This window comes from Myotis nattereri (genome assembly GCF_964212035.1).
Source record: "Myotis nattereri genome assembly, chromosome: 6".
NCBI lineage: Eukaryota > Metazoa > Chordata > Mammalia > Chiroptera > Vespertilionidae > Myotis > Myotis nattereri.
In genome coordinates this window covers 91,814,386-91,830,584 of record NC_138081.1, presented here as the reverse complement: position 1 = coordinate 91,830,584, position 16,199 = coordinate 91,814,386, and the positions used below count along the sequence as shown (strand labels likewise).

Here is a 16,199-nt window from a genome sequence, read left to right as displayed (position 1 = left end):
ACAACAGCTGGTGCTGTTTGTATGTTGACGTTGAATGTATATGCTCCTGTTCACCATTCCATATCCCCCTTTCCTCTCATGAACACCAGGGTATACATTTTAGAGACGTTGCCATAATTCTTTCTGGGATTCTCTTTTCCTTTGACTTTTCACTCTATGACTTTTGGCTCTTACTCCTCTTTATTACTTCATCAACTGAAAGAGAAATGTCTGTAGATCATCTTCGGATAAACAGGTAATGAAGAGTTCAACATTTCTATAGCATGAGACATTTCAGGAGCAACAGATGCACCTGCTGAAGGGAACATGGGGGTCCAGCAGGCACAGAGAAGACCTTCAGGTATCTGGGAATGATCTGTGAGTCAGGGGAGGAGGGTGGATCCGCTGGATACCAGAGGTGCTGCATCAGGAGTCCCGCAGGCTCTCCAGGGAGCCAGTTGGATAAAGTTACTAGAGAATGAAGGGTATGAGAATCTTCGAATTACTTTGAAATATAAAGAATTCTGGTCAGAAAGGGGTTCAGAAAAGGGGTAGATGTAAGTATGTAATTCAATTTGAAGGCCAAACTACTGACTGGATGGTATAGATTTATACTTCTTAAGCTTTGACCTGTGACTTTTTCTGAGTCATGAAAAACACTCACTGAGAGAGTTTTGTTCTGAACGGAGTGGACTCCCAGGAGTTTATGAGGATCACCTATGGGGGGAGAAGAAGTGCCTGGTGGTAGCAAGAGGCTCACCTCAGGTTTCCTTGAGTTCAGCCAATATGAAGGTTCAAATAACAATCAATTATCATCCATGAGATAAGTCTTGCTCTAAAATTTCTCTCCACATAATTAAATGCACAATAACAAAGTCTCAGGGAACAGTGGCAATCTGTATTGTTAGTATTACCCTGGAGTCCCCGCACAGTTGTTAAGCACAGCAGGAAGCCTTTAAACTAAAAGCACTTAATTATATTGAAAAAAGGCATGAACTGACTCCATTTAAGCCAGAGATTCTCAAGAGTGATGATGATAGCTGTCCTTGATTGAGGGTCTGCTGTGTTCCATGAACTACGTTAGACAGTCTAGACGTAATTTCCCCATTAGCTCAATAACCCAGGGAGATGGGCATTGTTTTACCAGTAACTAGTTTGATGTTGCCTAGATCTACAGTATGCTGAAAAAGGATAGGTTTTACAACGGTAGATACAGCCTGGGAACATGGGGACTTGCCAGGTGCTCCTGGTCGTGTCCAGCAAATGAGCATCTATTAAGTAAATGAATGGTGGGATACTTGTTGACCATTCACAGGCTAAAAGCTGTGAGGAATACACAAAAAGAGATTCATGGCTTATAGGGAAATGAGGACATCTGTGCATAAAGAACCAATCCAGGTTGAAGTAAAACAAAACAAAACAAAAAAAATTGTCATAGATTTTCATATATTTGACATAAAGTTTGTAGTAGGAATTCAGTAAATGCTGAATTATTAAATAAATGAATGAAATCAGACAACCAACTGACCAAATGCTAGACTGTGTGGTCTTGACTGTGAGAACAACAATAGTCTAGAGAAGAAAAGCTCATTCGGAACGTGGGTAGTAGATTTCCTGAATGAGATGAGATCTGAGAAGGATCAGAAATACTGGAATTATAAAGAGGAACTGAAGTCACGTTGTGTAGAAGGAATACCGTGAGCAAGTGCAGCACCTTTGCCCCACCCCCTCTATAGCTCCAGCTCCCCACCCTCCCTCTCAGCCTTCTGTGTTGTGCTCATCTGCTCTGTTCTCATTTGCCCTCCTCTTGAGCTCTGTCCAGCTGGTTCTTAGAGTGCCTTGAAGCTGGCATTGACTTTGCTACAGCATCTTCGAATCAACAAGGAATGCCTCTGCCCTTTGGTGGAGAGTAGAAAACAAACAGATTTTGTCCTATGGAAGATTCTAGGCCTTCTCAAGCCAAGTAATAACTGTTCCAAATGAGGCAGAAATCATGATGATCCTGCTCCCTAACAGCTGCAAAAGGGGCTTCTCGTGGAGATTTTGGCATTTGGGAGAACCTCTCAAGATTTCCAGAAAAACATTCCTAGCAGGTCCTCACAACCACCTTTCAACTCCCTAGTGCCTCTGCCCCAGAGTCAAGGCCAACATAACACAACCTCCTCAGACTTGGGTGACAGGATGTCCACACAAAGCCCAAGGTTCCTTCATTCACTGAGGTCTGGTTTCCCAGGGATCACAAAAACCTTCTGGTTTAGGTTTCCTGAACCGTTTCCAGCTCAGCTTCTGTCAGACAGTCCTGGAGTGTGAGCCACTCTGTATGTCTCTTGAGAGGTGATGATGGTGACCTCCATCTGACCGACTGCTTTTTTCACTCTGAAAAAGGATCTAGCACCATATATGATCCTGTTTCCAAGTCCTGTCCTCTTTGTTCTATTTCTCAGGAACAATATGCGATACTAGGAGCTATGCCCAGCAGCAGCTCTGCTTTTCGGAAACACAGCTCGCTTTGCGAGTGGAAAAAGTGATCTCTCTTTTTCCAGGTTGAGCGACAGCCTCTGTTTTGTTACTGCTCTCGAGCCAGCTATCGCCCTGCTATCTCACAAAAAAAGACAGCTGTTAAACTCTGTCAGTATGCAATGCCTTGCATTTCCAAAATGGTGTGCCAACCCTTCAAGTGCAGGGGAAGCTCACAGCAGATCCTGAGAAAGAAGGAGAATTCAGTAGGAACGTTGAACTCATGTGTGTGGGGGAGGGGGAGGAGGGGGGGAGTGTAAGGTGGAGGTCCAAATTCTGCAATTCTGCAGTGGGAAATCCTTGCTTGAGATTCTGGTGCTAGTCTTTTTTCTTAAATATGTTTTTATTGATTTTAGAGAGAGAGGAAGGGAAAGGGAGAAGAGATAGAAGCATCGATGAGAAAGGAACATCGATCCACTGGCTCCTGCACATGCCCTACTGGGAATCAAGCCCGCAACCTGAGCATGTGCCCTGACTTTGAATTGAACTTGTGACCTCCTGCACGGGTCGATGCTCAACCACTGAGCCACACCAGCCAGGCTCTGGTGCTAGTCTTAATAAAAGACTTTCCTACGAGGGCTGAAAGATATCTTTTTCTCTCTGGGACTTAAAAAACATGGGTCTACAATCCAAAATTTTGATGGCAAAAGTCTTGCCTTTTTAAACATAATATTAAATTAAAAAAACAACAACACCCAATCATAGGAACGATAATGTAGGAAAAAGCTATATGGATCGAAGGAAACCCTTTTGGTTACCAAGGCCACAGCATCTACTGCATTGACTCTACAGCTCGCCAGTGTCACTTCCTGTCTGGGGTATTATTGCCTGGTAACAGTGGGGAAAATGTCCCAGCACTGACAGGCCAGCTTTCCCTGAAGTTAGCAGATTGCCTGCATGTGCCAGCACTCCACCGAAGAAGGAGCCGGTTCAGGACCTGGCACCGGGCAGCCGAGTGGCACGGCTCCCAGAACACTCATCCACTAAACAGCCATGGAGGGGTCTGGGCCCTGCAATGTCCAGGACAAATGACTAAAATGAAAAGCACAATGCATGTGAGTGGAACCAGAAACTTGAATGGAGTCCTAATCACTGCCTCAGTATAGATCACGTTATTGTTTTATGTGACTTCATCCTGTAGCCCTGTCATTGTCTAGTGGAATAGTATAGATTTCCATTTATCTGTTGATAAGTGAGAATGATTACTATGAGGACCATTAAGTGATTTGGTTACTAGCATTGGTGGGGAAGAGAAGTGGAAAATTGTTCGGAGGGTGGGGGGTGGGGAGGGACTGCCAATCATCAGGAAGAGACAAAACATCTGAAAAGAGAAAGATGTGCTGATTCTCTACCCGTGATCAATACAGACTGTTGGTTCAGTTATCGGGAAATTTGAGATAGGACCTACTGGTGTAAGGAAGGAGATCTAAATCAGGCCAGGGCTTTAAAATACCTATGATTTCTATGTAAGAATGAGGCCTGAGGCATGAAGGAGGGCGACGGATTAGGGGTAAAGGTCCAGATTAAGGGCATCTACACTGCAGCGGACACCCAATTGTTGAGTTTCAGGTCCCACAGGCTGGAGAGCTAGTGCTTAGGGCCAAATACTGAGGGGGTGGGAGGAGTCAGGGTGTTAGTTCAGGCTGAGCCATGATTTCCATCTGGTGACCTGAAATGACTTTTTATAATAGAGCCAACCTCACTCCAAAAAAAAAAAAAAAAAAAAAAAAAAAAAAAAGATGTGTTCTCAGCTGAGCTCTTTCCAATGAATAAATAGGAGGGAACAGTTGAATGAGATACCAAAGACCAATGAAAAAACTCCCTTTCAGCTGGTCCAATTTACTGCATTCCATCTGCCTCTGTCTTAGGACCAGGATTTCCTATCTCTGAGCCAGTTATATTTTTCAGCTAATCAGTTTTGACCAAAAATATAGTCTGTCTCAAATAAGCTTCTTTCCTTATGATCTGGAACTTGGAATTGGTCACCATTTTTTAAACAGTGTAACTTTAACTACTGGTCAATAGCCATATGTCTATACATGAATCACTTGAATAAAAACACCCCCAATATTTACCAAAAGATACAACTATTTCAACAAAAAGGTCATTTAATTCCATGCCTTTTTCATTCAATTCAATTTGTTTTTCATTCATCACATTGAAACAGTGAGGTTCCACCTCAGTAAGTAGTCAACAATGCCAATAGATTGTTTTAAATGTGTGTCAGTGGTTCCCTTCAATTTATTAGTATGCCTTTGTAGCAGGTAGTTTGCATCTGGTTGAAAATACATATTTCTTTCAGTAACCGAGAATTAAATGCTCACGTGTTATCAACTCACCAGAATTGAGCAAAATGATGGATTTGAGGCACACAAACTCCTCTCCCTGGAGATTCATCATGCGAAACCGAGATGATGTAGCCAGCAACATGTCGAAGATCTCCACCATGCCCTCTACACACTTCCCCTGGTTCCTATGAAAACGCAGAAAAAAAAGTATTAAAGAACATAGAAGTTCCAGAAGGTACGATAAGGTTCACATTCATAAAAATCTGCTGGCTCCAAATCTGTATGAAAAAAGTTGTAGCCATTCTGTTTATGGAGCATGAACATTCATTTTAATTCTAGGAAGCAAGGCAAAAAGATTTCCCACGAATAAACCATTTTCATTTCAAATATTCATTCCCCAAATATGCATGTTAATTATAGCATTCTTCAACCTATGGGTAATAAAATATTATTAAGATTGAGGTTAATGATTTTTCTAATATTTTTTAACTGTTCCTATATTCTAGATATCGTGGTAGTTATGGGAATAAAAACAGGGCCTCCACCCCGGCCGGTGTGGTTCAGTGGTTGAGCATCGACCTATGAACCAGGACATCATGGTTCAATTCCGGTCAAGGCACATGCCCAGGTTGTGGGCTCGATCCCCAGTGGGGGGCATGCAGGAGGCAGCCGATCAATGATTCTCTCTCATCATTGATGTTTCTATCTCCCTCTCCCTTCTTCTGTGAAATCAATAATTAAAAACAACAAACAAAAAAACAGGGCCTCCAGTTTCAATATGTTCATGGCCTTGAAATAACATAATCAAGTATAACAGACTTATATAGAGTGCTTTTGAAGTAGAGAAGAAACTGAAAATTATGGGCTCTAGCTGAACTGGAACTATTGATGTTGTTGAGGATGACAGGTGAGAATTTGCTTAGTAGGTGGCATTTGAGGTAACACTTTGAGAGAACGTAGGATTTCACTGAAAAATCACTGGAAGAAGGTCCTAAATGTGGAAAGGAGGAACAAATGAAAGAATATTGAGCAGTGTGCTAGAAAGAGATAGATTAATGTGAGAAAGAAGGAAATGGTCAGGTGAGGAAGAAGGTCCTACATCACAATAGGAAGTTTGGGCTTTTCCCGATGCAACAGAGCCTTGGCCTCAAGAATTTAACATTCACAACATGACATGTAATTCATCACATGTAATATTTTAAAAATAAATTACTATCTTAGTATCATTTGTATGCACTTGTTGCAGAAATTAAATGAAACGATATATGTGAAAGGAACTCATTCATCTTTTCGTTCACAGGCTCAATTTGGGGCATGTTGTAATCAAGAAGGACAGGGAGAAGTTAAAATAGTCTATGCATATGCAAAGATATATTTATGAGATATATACAAATTTAAAACATAAACACTGAACACATTGCCCAGTATTGTTTTTGTTTTGTTTTTAATTAAAATATCTTGAAGTTCTTCCTCAACTGTTTTTAAAAACTGCATAGTTTTTCACCACGAAAAAAAAAGCTGTGATTTCTTTAACCACTTTTTTATTGGCAGACATTTAGTTTGATTTCTAGTATTTTGCCATTACAAACAGCTCCTGCAATGATTACCTTTATGCTTATGTCTTTGGGCACATCTATAGACAGCTATAGAATAAATTCTTAGAAGTAGAATCACGATATCAGAGGAGTATTTTTAAAACTTTGATAAGTGGTTCAAAAATTGCTTCCAAAGAGCTTGTACCAACAGGCTGTTGGTAGGAGAATATATTGTTGTAAGCACCTTCTCTGAGAGGTCTCCTTTTTCTCTTGGATATTAGTCATGTTCACATTGATTCTTAAGAGCTCTTTATATATTGTAATAGTTATCACTTTGTTCTATGTGCTCTCAATGATTTTCTAATGATTTGTCATGTTTTCATTTGACTTGGTTTCTGGTATTTTCTTCTGCAAACATTTAATCTATAATAATAAAAGCATAATATGCTAATTAGACCAAACGTCCTTCTGGGATGAAGCCGCAGCTGCAAGGGAGGGATCCAGGCAGCCACAGCTGTGAAGGCCTACTCTTGCATGAATTTCATGCATCAGGCCTCTAGTCATTACATAAACATATTTATCAAACTGTTCATTTATGGCTTTAAAATAACATTTCTTGCATGAAAAGGTCATTCTCCCTTCCAATAACATAAATAAAATATTTCTGTCTTATGTTCCTTTCTAGTATAGTTCTAGTATATATTTTTATGTTTAAATCTTTGCTCTTCTGGATTTTATTTTTTATAAACACTTTATTAAGATATCATTACTTATCAAAGAATCCATTTAAAGTGTACCATACGATAGATTTTAGTACATTTATACAGTCGTGCAACTATCATTTGATACTTACTTTGATGTAAGATGTGAGACAGGGATTCAACTTACTATTTTTCCCAGGCAGCTAGTTAGTTTTCTTAACACCTTTATGGAATAAACCATCTTTAACGCGCTGACTTGACATATGCTAGTACTTTTGATAAAATTTATTTACTTCTTATAGCTGCCCCCTGAGGTTGGTATTATTATTTCCACTTTCCAAATAAGGGAATTAGGTCTCAAAACTGTTAAGTCAAACCACACCACCTACACCAGAAGAAAGAATTCCAGCAATAAGATTTTCTCTGTCTTCTTGTCTTGCTTCACTTTAAGCCATTCAAAAAGAAAGATTGAGGGCCCATTACACCAGGCTTTGAGCTAGGCATTAGGCATAGGCCTCGTTAATATGAAGACCCAGAACAGAGACAAAATAGACAAGGAGAAAGACAGGTGCAACACAACGGGAGGCATTCCCCAGAAAAGGCCTAGAAAGTCTCTTCCAAGTAATGTCAATCTCCCCAAGTTTAACCCACATCAATATTGAAGCAACTGATATAATATTCTTAGATAAAGGTAAATGGGATTTTATATAAAGTGCTTAGAATGGTATGTGGCACACAGCAGGGTCGATATTTAACTATTAGTTATGGATTGATAAATCAATCCATAGATGTCAAGGGAGAGGTTGGCCTTTTTACCTGAAGCACCCAGAAAACAATTGCTGTGGTAGATTTTGCTTTGACGGTGGAAATCCAGGTGTATGAAAGCTCTACATACCAGTAGGTGGAGGAAAACGTTAAATGCTACCTTCCACAAGAGGGGGTGATAGATGGTCACACCCAGAGGTGAGTTGGCCTTAATCAGACAGAGAATACTAGAAGTGAGTTTTTCTTGTCCTGTAGTTGATTTTTTCTTTAAGAAGCACATTTTCTTTCTAGTGAAAAAATAAACAAGGAGAGGGGAAAAGGTTTGGAGGATAGAGCTTTAAAAATAACAACTAATAGCCAAAATAGAGAAATGTTCCTTTCTCAGTATAACGTCTGTTTACTTCACAGACTGCACATCGGCAGGGGAGCAGCTCTCAGTGTGGGAGGGAGCCTGCGCTCACCTGCTGTGAGCAAAAGTTCAGCTCAGAAACTGAGAGCGGAGTCTGAACTGTTCCCTGTTCTTCTGGTCCCTTTTCAATAGTCTCCCACATTTTCTCCTGAGAAGCTTGTTCTTAACCCTTTCAGCAAGAGAGCATTCTTCTCGGCTTCTTCCCACTGCACAGCCTGTGAGTTCCCCCCATCATACCTGTCCACAACACAATGCTTGCCCTCCAGCACAAACTGGGAGCCGTAGCCTGGGTATGGCGCATCCCTAAAGCTTCTGTGTGTGTGGTGGTCCTTTAGAGGGCGCAGAGGGCTCACACCTTAAGTATAAATCATTGAGACATTTACAGTGTTCTCAACCTTCTGGCCCTTTAAATACAGTTCCTCATGTTGTGACCCAACCATAAAATTATTTTCGCTGCTACTTCATAACTGTAATGTTGCTACTGTTATGAATCGTCATGTAAATATCTGATATGCAGGATGGTCTTAGGCGACCCCTGTGAAAGGGTCGTTCGACCGCCAAAGAGGTCGCGACCCACGGGTTGAGAACCGCTGGCTAGGAGGACCTGGGGCTTGCTTCCATGCAGAGCGAAGTGCTTCATGTTTGCTGCTGGAAGTCTCAACTTTGAGGGCGCCTGGGAGAATATTTATTCCACTGAAGTCCCTAGTTTCTCAGGGTTCTCTAAAAGACTACAAGAACTTTATGTTGTCTCCATAAGACTAAATCCACTGTGCTTTCTATGGGAAAAACTCCCTTGGTCTAAACACTTTGGGTATAATAAATAAGTGCTATGTTCTTTGTTGACCCTGATGATCTTTTTGGTAAATCACTACATGTTGCCCACATGGAAATGACTGACTGATGACGTGGTATCTGTAGGTCCCTCATTAGCAGCGTCACAGGTGAAAGGGCTTGCCATGTGAGCCAGTGAACAGGTGACTGAGCCCTAAGATCAGGAACAAATCCATGTGGACCTTGCTGGGTGTTCAGACACTTGATACCTGCCCAACACAGAGGAACCCTTTCTCATCTGTCCACTGAGGTCATTACACCTTGGGGTCAGGGCTTCCTTGTTGAAATGCTGCCAGAATGTTCTATCCTAACCTCAGGGAGCCATTCAGACCAGAGAATTAACTCAATTTCAGATGGAACAGATGAATCAACAGCATCAGACATGGGTTGACTACTGAAAATCTGGTGGTAACATTACTAAGTAATGTAAAAATTGGTCTAAATCCACGAGGTGCTCCTGAGGCTGAGAAATACATGGGGTATGGAAGAACAAGATTTATTTTTGAAGAAAGAACAGCTTTAGTCATATATCAGGAGTAGTTTAGCAAGCAGCCCAGCCTTGGACTCCAACTGTGAGACGTGACAGGCTGCAAGGATGAAGCCCTCCACCAATTACATCAGGTGTTCAGAGCAGCTTAGAATCCCCTAGTGGGGAAACCTTGTTCTGCTCTTTGTCCTCTTCAAATACAGTCCATTTGCACTTAAGCAGGGGGGGGCGGGGGGAACGGGGGTGTGGAGGGGGGAGGAGGGTTTGCAAGAGCATTTGTTTATGCAATATCCTGAAAGTTCCTTCTCTATAGAAATGAAGGCCTGTTTATCAGAAGCCCTTAGGTACTTATTCCTCCACCTGGGAAATAAAGAGCTCTAATGAGGGTGTGCAGATCAAACCTGCCCTTACATATCTTCAAAAATAATCTTACAAAATGGAAAGCTACCCCTTAGTCTCTCTTATGGACAGGAACAAACGCACAGAAAGCCCAGGAGATCAACATTTAACTTAGCTGTCCTGAGAAAAGTACAGTATGGTTAGAAAAAAAGGTTACAAATTAGGATGCTGTTTAAAGTCAATAGTGGCAGGTTTAGTTGTATTTTAAAAACTTGCGTATTTTGGCTGCTACAAAATCTCTCAGCACACACACTGTGATGCTGTGGATCCATAAATATTTGTATAATCAAGAGGTTTACAAATGCGACTCTTTGACGTGTGAAACTCAATGGCAAATTTCTGTTCTACACATCATCACCATTTGCAATGGCAATACCAGTAAATCTTGAAAAATGCAAAATTTCAATGGCTGCATCTCAAAGCTGAGTACTTGAGATAAAAGCAGTTCAGAGTTTGGCATCCAACGGCCTGGGTTCAAATCTTGATGTATCCCTTTACCAGTTATGTGACCTTGAACCAATTCCTTAACTCTGTGCGTGAATGAGCATATGAATGACCTGGAAAATGGAATAAAATAAAAACCGATAAGATAAATTTTAAGAATATGATCAGAAGATCATCTTCTTAGAGTTATTCTGACAAAAGGGAGACAAAAACCATATTGTAGGATTCATTTTGAAGGATTGGATTTCAAGTGGAAATGACTTTTAGTCCATTACCTTGAGAAGAGCTGCTATGAAATGAAAGCCAGTACTATCTTCACTGAGAGGCTGAGGAATAAATGCCTGGAGCAATTTAGAGCATTTCAGAAATGTAAAATTCTCAGAAGACACATCCCAAGTCAAGCAGACCTTGCTGAAGAAGTTGGGAAGTGTGACTGCAGGGAGAAAGTTTCCAGTTCTCTGCTTTTCTCAGCTTCAACCCATGTGTAGCTTTATTATTGTCGTGGTTGTCATTTGATACATAAGGGACTCAACCAAGAGAAGCCAGTCAATATCAGTGGCCAGTAAATAGAATTCCAATGCAAAGAGAAAGAAAGCTAAAAAGATTTTTTTCATATAGGATTGAAATTAAAGAAAAGATGCCGAAACCGGTTTGGCTCAGTGGATAGAGCGTCGGCCTGCGGACTGAAAGGTCCCAGGTTCGATTCCAGTCAAGGGCATGTACCTGGGTTGCGGGCATATCCCCAGTAGGAGATGTGCAGGAGGCAGCTGATCGATGTTTCTCTCTCATCGATGTTTCTGACTCTCTATCTCTCTCCCTTCCTCTCTGTAAAAAATCAATAAAATAAATTAAAAAAAGAAAAGAAAAGAAAAGAGAGAACACGAAAAGAAAAGAGAGAACACTTCCCTCAGGCAGTATCCTCAGGGTATTTTCAGCTCAAGGAAAATGAAATTCTCCTTCAGAGACTTGCCTTGCTAAAGCACTAACTCGCTGACGACTAAAGTGTGGAAGTGGCTGCCAGAGGTTATAAGGCCATCACACATACTAAAGTCCATACTCAACCCCTTCCAGAATGAAGGCCCTACCCATGCCCCCAAATCATGTCCCAACGCAAAGCCATGAGGACTCTCATTCCCTCTTCGTCTCTCTCTACTGCCATCTCCAGCGGTGGACTTCAGCTTTGCAAAAGTCATTGTAAGCCTACTTCCAATCCTAGCGACAGAGTATAGATAATTGATACACCTATTACTCACCCAGAGGATTTAGACCCTCCTGGTTCATGCTGGAGCAAAAAGAAGTACACAGGAAATGTTAGATTGACCTGCATGAAAGATGTGTCTGGATATTAGTGCCAAACACTTAGTCATCTACTGTTCAATTACCTTTATTAAGCGACCTGCCATATAGGAGTTAAGACTCTAAGGAACTCTTTGCTATTTACTTTTCTCACATCAGATGGCTGCTAATCAGAACAGTTTTAAGCCAACAGATATTTTACAATAAATAGAAACAAGCCTTAACATGCACCCTTTTTCATATACTTTTGGGTGCTAAAGTGGTAAAAAGATAAAGAAAAAGGAGGTTAGAGTTGGTTATTACAGACACTTCTGTCAGAATCTGTAAAACACACTTCTGGGTTTGAATGGCTTTGCCAAAGGAGATGGAATTCTGCACTTCTATAGATAATGTTCCACTTGAGGTTGCTTGACAGTGTATACAGTTTAAGAGTTAAAGTAAGTCACTAGAGGAGAATGGTCTAATGGTTGTATCTACTCAAATATCCAACTAGAAGGAGATTTGATAGATCTTTTAAGATACATCAAATATGTAAGACATAAGGAAAAATGTCTCAGTTATTTGCTTTTCATGTAGATGCTTTGGAATTATACACACAAAGCAATTAAGTAGTTTTTCTCCATTCTACTTAGATGACCTGATTTCATTAACTGGAATGAAGATGAATAAACAGAGAGAGTGCTGTGTTTGTATGTGAGAGCTGGGTTCCTACTTTTAATAAATAATCATTGTTTACCTGTAAAAGACATGATCAACACTTCATTTATTTAACTCAAGTTTCATTGTACACTATTTTTTGAGTCAATTATATATGCCAGACTCAGTACTAGACACACTAGAAACTCAAAGATCAATTTTATTTGTTCATTCCAATATTCATTCAGTAAATATTTACCAAGTTAGAATCTACTGTGCTCCAAGCACAGAGTTAAGTGTTTGGAGTACAGCAATGAGCAAAACATTGACTCCTGTGATATACAGTTTAGACAGACATTAAATACACATTATCACACACAAAAACACACACCAATAAAATGAAGTAAAACTATTCATTACAACAAATGTCAAGAAGGAAGAGTACAGGTCTTAGAGTAAAGTACATCAAGGGGACTCTTTTAGATATGGGGGAAGATGGGTATCAGAGAAGACCAATTTGGAGAGGTGGCATTTAATCTGAAATCTAAAGAAATAGGAATTAGCAGGGACTGGAAAGAGCTTACCAAGCATAAAGACTAATGTAGGTTTTGGAAGCAAGAAACTGCTTGATGAGTCTGAGAAAGTAAAAGAAAGTCAACATCCTGGTACCCTGGCCTTGCTGACCAAGGCACAAGGGGCCTGAGGAGGTAGCAGCGGAAACAAGGCCCCAAGGCTGTGAACTGGAATGTGGATTTCATCCCCAATCCAAGAGAAGCCATTACAGTTTGAAGAGAATTCCAAGGAAAATTTAAGGGAAGAGTGATCAAGATTTGTGTTTTCCAAAGATCAGACTCACAGGGGTAGTATTTCCTCAAGTCTCTATAGCAGGAAGAAAAAAAAAAATCACATTTCTTAACTTGGCCATTCCAACTGCAGAAGTTCTTATGCACACAAAGTCCAGAACAAAATGCACCACAAAATTTGGTTTTATGGTACAAAAAAAAAAAAAAATGAACCATCATTAATCAAGGCCATTGAAATGCAGCTCCCCACCCCCCACCCCCCAAAAAACACCCCATAATGCCATTATTTCCCTCTTCCTTTTACATAAAACCTTAATTCATTCCTATCCTTTGAGAAGATTGACGTATATTCATACAGCGTGTTGGAAGTCTAATAACTAAGCTAAAGACCTAGGATTCTTGCAGGGATTCTAGAGTTATTCATTCAACCAGGACTTACCAGCCTTTTATTAGATCCCAAGCACTTTGCAAGTTAGTCAAGGTCCTACTCTCCTGGTGATAAAGCCAGATAACAGACAAGTAACAAGGAACAAGATCGTCTTGGGCTGTGGTAAGTGCTTTTAGGCAATAAAACAGTGAGCAGCAGGCAAGTCGGTAGAAGGGCAACTTCAGCTAGCTTGTCCTTGAGAAGGTGACACTTGAACTGAGGCCTGAGTGACAAGATATTTTGAGGTCATCTGGACTCCATTTTTAGAAAAGACATTTGTGTGTGTGTGTGTGTGTGTGTGTGTGTGTGTGTGTGTGTTTCTAACTAAGATAAGAAATTGAATGAGGTAGTTATTTTAAAGGTTAGTGTAAGGCTAGCAAAGAGTCTTGCTGCTTTGAAATCCAGTGAGGGAAACCAACAAACTCATAGCATTGAGCCCAGAAATCCAAGACACTTGAGTTGAAAATTAGAAGTGACCTGAACTGCCTTCCTCTTAGAATCTCCAGGCTTTTCATGCTGAAGTTGGAACACATCCATTATGAGAATGACACTGCTTCCTGGAAGCCAGTTCACAAACAAGGCTTGAGAATAGAGCCAGCAGAAGATGGCCGGTCTTGTGTGAAACAATGCTGTTTTATCGAGTACATCTTTCGGAAATGTGTACAACTCTTCTAGAGCTCTGTATCCTTCACTCTTTTTGGTCTTTTCTTTGATTATGGACAGTCTTTGCCTTGAGTCCATATAATGTTTGCTAACTTCATTGCATGCTTCTCAATCTAACTTTTAATCAAATAAAACTATGGATACAAAGCAAACATATTTGTTTGCAGATGGGCGAATGATACTGAAAGCTGCTTCCAAGAGGTGAAGGGAGTGGAAGTGTATCTGGTGAATTATTGGCTGTTGTTTTCCCCGTAGCTCTTGTATTTAGGTCAGCGGTTCTCAACCTGTGGGTCGCGACCCTTTGGCAGTCGAACGACCCTTTCACAGGGGTCGCCTAAGACCATCCTGCATACCAGATATTTACATTGCAATTCATAACAGTAGCATCATTACAGTTATGAAGTAGCAACGAAAATAATTTTATGGTTGGGTCACAACATGAGGAACTGTATTTAAAGGGCCAGAAGGTTGAGAACTACTGATTAGGTGCTGATCTAGAAGTGTAATTTTAAATGTTTCTTTTGATTATGCTAATATCGGAAAAATGCAGTAATCTCACATTGTGTAGCAATAGGTAGTAAAGGACAGTGCACCAGAAAGAGAGGACCTGTCTTCTTGACCCCATTCTGTCAGCAGACAGCTGTGCAACCTTGGGCAAATCACTTAACCTTTCTGGAATTCCATTTTCACATCTATAAACAAGGCGGCTGGGCCAAACCAATGGTACTTTTTGAAGTGGTGTTCTTATTAAGTAAAGTGATATGTGAACAAAGTGCTTCTGCTTCAGAAGGACTGTGAGGGTGTCCCAAAGACCCACACACCTTCCTTCCTTCAAGACAACGGCTTAGTTACCTTCTTAGAAGGATCCACAGAAGACATTTTCAAAGTCACTGCCCTAAGTCTTAAATGCTATTTCAGCTCTAAAATAATGACTCCGTGACTTTTAAATACAAAATGGCTACGTATCCAAAATAATACTTCACACACTCAACATTTTGTAGACTTACTAACATCTACAAGAAGGTAAATAAAAGGATAATTCATTACCTTGAATTACTAAGCTCCACTTTTGGTGAACAAACTCCTTAAAATACTGATACTCTTTTATTAACACCAACAAAGTCTCACAGCAACTTACCCCACCACCAGCTCCAACAGTATACTAAAATAACAATGAGAGCTAACATTTATTCGGTTCTCACTGTGTGCTTATAAGTATGGTCTAAGCACTTGACATCTAAACTTCCAAGTTTGTTCAATGGTCAAGTACACTGTGCCAGTCCTGGGACCAGATTCATACACTGAATGAATATCCCACTGCACTTCCCCTGTCTTCTTCCTGTGCTCTGGGAGTACACCATTCATCTGTCACAGTAGTTATCCCTCCTGCTTCTCCATCCACCATTCCCCACTGTCGCTTCTAAGATTAGGTCTACACTAAGTATGTCCCCATAAACAGCACTTACAACCCCTACCCATAAGCACTTACACATAAGCATGTGTCACTTATCTACTTTTATTGGCATAGTAAGCCTTTACGTTCATGTAACTGTCCTCCCCGTGCTCCTCCAATATATTACATGCTCTCACAGGACAGGGCTGTCTGTATCTGATTTTTCCCTATGTTCCTACTGCCTAGGAAAATGATGATAATAATCACTTATTAATGGTGGAATTATTAAGCATTGAAATTGGAGTGCAGAGTCTCAATCCTGCCACTTACTACCTTTGTGATTGTAAGCAAGTCTTTTAAGGTTTAACAGCAATAAACTTTATTTTCTCAGAGGAAATATGAGCATTATAATATTTTTAATATCCTCAAAAAGCTGTTCCCAGGATAAATGTGAGAATGCGCAGGGTAGCGCATAATAAACCATGCATGACACATATTGTCAAATTCTCATCATCCCTTAAGACTCGCCTTCATACTATAGAAGTGTTGACTCTAAGGCTTTTTAAAAGCAAGTCCATCTAAGAGAAGGAAAAGCAATAATAGCTCAAAAATGCTTATTAGAAACT

At 40.5% G+C, this 16,199-nt stretch overlaps 1 protein-coding gene across 1 annotated transcript in view; it reads right to left on the bottom strand.

Annotated features, from left to right (window-relative positions):
• The window catches only part of ESR1 (estrogen receptor 1), a 210,954-nt gene that overhangs the window by 24,182 nt on the left and 170,573 nt on the right, over positions 1-16,199 (bottom strand). The window contains exon 6 of the mRNA XM_081093679.1: positions 4,836-4,969. Within this exon, the coding sequence (XP_080949805.1) occupies positions 4,836-4,969 (134 nt within the window). The remainder of the gene's footprint in view (positions 1-4,835; positions 4,970-16,199) is intronic.